General features: G+C 42.0%; 1 protein-coding gene across 3 annotated transcripts in view; it reads right to left on the minus strand.

Moving 5' to 3' along the window:
• The window catches only part of limk1a (LIM domain kinase 1a), a 60710-nt gene that overhangs the window by 5303 nt on the left and 49139 nt on the right, over positions 1–6268 (minus strand). For all 3 annotated transcript variants that reach the window (XM_016232816.1, XM_016232817.1, XM_016232818.1), the window contains 6 exons: positions 2620–2706; positions 2357–2488; positions 2079–2138; positions 1448–1513; positions 711–879; positions 345–400 (listed from right to left, as the gene is read on the minus strand). In XM_016232816.1, coding sequence (XP_016088302.1) covers positions 345–400; positions 711–879; positions 1448–1513; positions 2079–2138; positions 2357–2488; positions 2620–2706 — 570 coding nt within the window. The remainder of the gene's footprint in view (positions 1–344; positions 401–710; positions 880–1447; positions 1514–2078; positions 2139–2356; positions 2489–2619; positions 2707–6268) is intronic.

Genomic DNA, 6268 nt, shown 5'->3' on the forward strand with positions numbered 1-6268 from the left:
CACCCCCACCTACACACACTCACACACACACACACACACACACACACACTCAAACACTCAAACACACACACTCACACACACACAAACAAACACACTCTCACACACACACTCAAACACTCAAACACACACACAAACACTCAAACACACACACAAACACTCAAACACACACACACACACAAACACTCAAACAAACACACACACACACACACACACACACACACTCTCACACACACACTCAAACACACACACACACACACACACAAACACTCAAACACACACAAACACACACACACAAACACACACAAACACAAACACACACACACACACACACACCTCACACTCACCTCACACAGCATGATGCCAAACGAGAAGATGTCCACCTTCTCATCATAGCTCTTCCCTGAGAAGCAGATGGAGAAACAGCATCGACATTTAAAAAAATTTTGTTTGCATCTATTAACCTACAAGTTCAGGTTCATCAAACAGAATAAATAAAATAAAAAACATGTCTGAAACCTTTTTTTTTTTTTTTTAAATGATTTTTTATATTTAGGAGACAAACATGATTTCTAAGAACTTGGCACTTTTAATAAATCTCTGAAATATGGTTCATCCTAAAACAGCACACGAGCTCTCTGTAAGAACATTATGCTTAACACAGAGAATAATACGTTAATGACAGACGGATGATAAAGCCTGTTGTCTCTGACCGTGTATCATTTCGGGAGCCATCCAGTACGGGTTTCCCACCACGGTGTATCTCTTCCTCCTGTCGGGTTTCCTCACGCCCGGGATCGGTCCTGAGGACAGCTTGTCCTGATTCTTGTCCTCCACCATGAGTCGGGACAGTCCGAAATCCGCCACAACAACACTGTTATTCTGTCAAGAGCAGGAAAATCAACAATCAGCACACTGACTAAAACTACAGTGATCTATAAAAGCAGAGCACAGGAACTGAGAGAACTGGCTTTAATGTTGAACTCTTCAGCTAAATGTGATTGCCACACTCCGCTGACTGTGTTAATACAGAGCTCTAGTGCGTATTATCAAACACTCACACTAACAGAGAATAACTGGGACAAACACATCTGATAGATGATGATGATTTTCAAATAACTCAGCCTTGACAAAATTAAACAAGTCAAGAGGTGCCTATATATGCCGTCTAAATAAACATTCTCAAAATAAAAACAAAAATGTGATGCTGAGAACAGAAGCAGCAGCTTCAGAAAACCTTCAATACAACACAAAACAAAAGACACAACAAACAAAAACACAAAACAAAACAACGCAAAATATAACGTAAAAAAACTAAAAATAAATAAACATAAGAAACAAAATAAAACCCAACACACACACACACACTCTCTCTCTCTCACACACACACACACACACACACACACACACACACACACACACACACTCACACACTCACACACACACTGACCTCTCTGACCAGGCAGTTGTGTGAGTTGAGGTCTCGGTGGATGATGTTCATGGAGTGCAGGTACGTCTGAGGCACAGAATGACAGAAACTGCTTTATTATCACTGATGAGAAAATACTGCCATCTGCAGATCACAGTTCATTTAGGTACCGACAACATTCACCACAGTGATTTTTTATTTGAATGTATTTTGTTTTTCATAACTGTTTTAAGCAAAGTTTTTTCATTGTTTTTTGGTTTTTGTATGTTTTTAGCATTTAATAATACATTGTGTATTGTAAACTAAAACTAAAATTAATATGTGGTAATTTATAGTTTACTTCAGTTTTGAAGTCAAAATCCATTTTTTTTGCTCAGTTTGTTTTTCTAAGCATGGTAATTTCATTACACCAAATACACAACATAATGTTCTTTTTAGCAACATCATATGACCCCTTTAATGTAGCTTTAGTTTTCATTAACAAAAAATAAAAGTTTCACAATTTCTTTTAAGGTTTTTCACACTTTTAGCTCATAAAATATGAATGTAAAGTAATGACTGAAATACTGGAGAAACAGTTTGAAATGAAGCCTGTGACCCATCAGTCATGTGATGTCGGCTGAGTGTCCAGATGAGGGCAGCACTGACTCACCATCCCAGAGGAAATGTCCTTGGCAAAACTCACTCTCTGTTTCCATGGATAACTGCTGTCCTGCACAGATCAGACATTCACATTCAGAAAGACAATATTCACGCTCAAACCTTCTAGCCTTGTACAAGAGTACAGCATGACAGCATTCCTATGCACAGTACTGTGCTGTTGAAAGGTGAGCTGCTGCGGGAAAGAGCACGGTCCACACTGTCCTGAACATGAGACGTGCTTTACATTATCACTTCAAACTAACTCCTGAGCATATAGTTCACACACACCATATTCTTGATGATGTCTCTCAGCGTTCCTCCTTTAATGTACTCAGCGATGAAGTTGAGCCGCTTGTCTTTGTAGAGGACGCCGATGAACTTCAGCACGTTAGGATGATCCAAACATCTCATGACCTTCACCTGAACACACAGAGCAATAAATAAGTGTGTGCTTTAGTGTGTGTGTGTGTGTGTAGTGTGTGTGTGTGTGTGTGTGTGTGTGTGTGTGTGTGTGTGTGTGTGTGTGTGTGAGTGTGTGAGTGTGTCATCACCTCTTTGAGGAAGGTCCTCTGTGTTTCCTCGTCGAATCGAATGAGTTCCTTCATCACCATCACCTCTCCCGTCTCTCTGTGAGTCACCTGACAATCACACACACACACACACACACACACACACACACACTGATGAGACACTGGCAACAGCATACTATCACAGTGCTATCATACTCATTCTGTACTTTATCTCGCTGCATCTGCAACAGTCTCCTGCGTAGAGCCTGAGTATACAGTATGCTCGCAGTATATACTGTATACTAGAGGTGGGGGAAAAAATCGATACAGCATAGTATCTGTACATTTAAGTACATTTAATTAAGGTGGACTAGACTAGACTGTAATGCAAATACTTGAGTTCAAAGTTTTCCTTTGGGGACATAATTTGAAGTTGGAAAAAGGTAATAAATTAAAATATCACAATAATATTGTATCGTGACACAAGTATCATGATAATATTGTATCGTGAGGCCTCTGGTGATTCCCGCCCCTGCTGTATACGACCTGCTGACATAAAGCGTGAAGCAGTGCATCATGCAGTGTAGAGAGCATTTCCAGCATTTCACTGCTGCAGTGTTCACACAACATTAACTGAGAATGATTCATTGATCCGTCATTCATTCAGTTTATTCATGTTACTTTGCATTTCATTGAATTTTGTACAAAAATATATTGTAAATTCATATCACTTCAAGTTCATGTGGCATGCTGCCAATGGAAGGTCCAGTCCAGTGCATTGCATTGTGGGATGGATTACTGTGTGCAGTCTCTGCTGGTTGTATCCGGCACAGTTTGATGAATGTCGTAAATCATCTGGATGGTTAATGCATACAGAAAACATGATCATTGTGCGAAACAGTACAGGTAGGATACTAGTGTAGTATCATATTCCCACAATGCAATGCAGTCAACTTGATCTTGAACATCCACTGTGAGATATTAGGCAGGAGCAATACTAACACATTTATAATGTCTATTTCTTTACAAACAGTTATGATGTCTTGATAATATTAAATAAAAAAGTTAATGCCTATAGCTCATTCTGAGATAATATCTGTACACCACCAGCTGAAATAAACTCAGTTAAACAAAAAAAGCATTTACTGATGGCAGGCACTAATTACAGTAATGTTCCATTTCTATTTAAACAAAAAAGGTATTTCTGTTAATTTTATGTTATACATGCATAACTCTACATGTTTGACAAACATACACATTCACATCTTGCTCACTGCTCAGGAGCATATCCCATCATTCATCACATTCTAGAAATAAATCTCATGAGACATTTCTATTGTACGTTAAATATTAATAATTACTTTATTGGTGTAAAGATGAGTATGTGTATTTTGTACAACTTTTGCAACTGCTTTCTATCACTTAATTGGAAGCACCGCAATTATTAAATCATGTCATCTGTTATAGAGACTACTGAACAGACAATTAAAGTTCATTTTAAAATGCAAAGTATTGAAATTCAAAATAAAGCTATACAAACACTTGCATTTTAGAACACTATAAGTGTGTCCCATCAGGCAATGAAAAGTAAACACTAATCTTCATGCCCACTTCAACACTTGGGCCAAATACAGGAAATACATCATGTAAGTAGACAAGTGGTCAAGTGCAAAGACAGCAAGTGTGGGTATTTGGACAGGCCCCAAGTGTGCTGCACACGTCTTCAAAAAGTGAAGCCAAAACATTCTGATCGCCCCCTGGTGGCTGGCTGCTGTATAGCTCATATTCCCCGCCCTCTCCATGTAAACAAATGGGATCTAAGCAAAACTATCATTCAAATTACACTTCAAATAAATGTTAGTTAGTTTTTCTAATAAGTTTGCTTTTAGGTAGTTATTTGATGATTTGAAAAATGGGATGTGGTGTCATAATTGTGAGACTGCGATTGGGTCTGTGGGAGTTTCATACTGCAGCTCCAGCACATGATCACTGCTGCGCAGACTTGGATTCCAAACTATTCACTACTGCGCAGACTCGGGCTCCAAACTATTCACTACTGAGCAGACTCGGGCTCCAAACCATTCACAACTGAGCAGACTCGGGCTCCAAACTATTCACTGCTGCACAGACTCGGGCTCCAAACTATTCTCTACTGCGCAGACTCGGGCTCCAAACTATTCTCTACTGCGCAGACTCGGGCTCCAAACTATTCTCTACTGCGCAGACTCGGGCTCCAAACTATTCTCTACTGCGCAGACTCGGGCTCCAAACTATTCTCTACTGCGCAGACTCGGGCTCCAAACTATTCTCTACTGCGCAGACTCGGGCTCCAAACTATTCTCTACTGCGCAGACTCGGGCTCCAAACTATTCTCTACTGCGCAGACTCGGGCTCCAAACTATTCTCTACTGCGCAGACTCGGGCTCCAAACTATTCTCTACTGCGCAGACTCGGGCTCCAAACTATTCTCTACTGCGCAGACTCGGGCTCCAAACTATTCTCTACTGCGCAGACTCGGGCTCCAAACTATTCTCTACTGCGCAGACTCGGGCTCCAAACTATTCTCTACTGCGCAGACTCGGGCTCCAAACTATTCTCTACTGCGCAGACTCGGGCTCCAAACTATTCTCTACTGCGCAGACTCGGGCTCCAAACTATTCTCTACTGCGCAGACTCGGGCTCCAAACTATTCTCTACTGCGCAGACTCGGGCTCCAAACTATTCTCTACTGCGCAGACTCGGGCTCCAAACTATTCACTACTGCGCAGACTTGGGCTCCAAACTATTCTCTACAGCACAGACTTGGATTCCAAACTATTCACTGCTGCACAGACTCGGGCTCCAAACTATTCACTGCTGCGCAGACTCGGGCTCCAAACTATTCTCTACTGCGCAGTCTGGGGCTCCAAACTATTCACAACTGCACAGACTCGGGCTCCAAACTATTCACAACTGCGCAGACTCTGGCTCCAAACTATTCTCTGCTGCGCAGACTCGGGCTCCAAACTATTCACTGCTGCACAGACTCGGGCTCCAAACTATTCTCTACTGCACAGACTCGGGCTCCAAACTATTCTCTACTGCAAAGACTCGGGCTCCAAACTATTCACAACTGCAAAGACTCGGGCTCCAAACTATTCACAACTGCACAGACTCGGGCTCCAAACTATTCACAACTGCGCAGACTCTGGCTCCAAACTATTCTATGCTGCGCAGACTCGGGCTCCAAACTATTCACTACTGAGCAGACTCGGGCTCCAAACCATTCACAACTGCGCAGACTCGGACTCCAAACTATTCACAACTGCACAGACTCGGGCTCCAAACTATTCACTGCTGCACAGACTCGGGCTCCAAACTATTCACTACTGCGCAGACTCGGGCTCCAAACGAATCACTACTGCGCAGACTCAGGCTCTAAACGAATCACTACTGTGTAGACTCGGGCTGTAAACGAATCACTATTAAGCAGACTCGGGCTCCAAACGAATCACTATTATGCAGACTCGGGCTCCAAACTATTCACTACTGTGCAGACTCGTGCTCCAAACTATTCACTACTGTGTAGACTCAGGCTCCAAATTATTCACTACTGCGCAGACTCGGGCTCCAAATTATTCACTACTGCGCAGACTTGGGCTCTAAACTAATCACTACTGTGCAGACTCGGGCTGTAAACGAATCACTATTA

The sequence above is a fragment of the Sinocyclocheilus grahami genome, unplaced genomic scaffold (assembly GCF_001515645.1).
Source record: "Sinocyclocheilus grahami isolate Dianchi unplaced genomic scaffold, SAMN03320097.WGS_v1.1 scaffold419.1, whole genome shotgun sequence".
In the NCBI taxonomy this organism is placed as follows: Eukaryota; Metazoa; Chordata; class Actinopteri; order Cypriniformes; family Cyprinidae; genus Sinocyclocheilus; species Sinocyclocheilus grahami.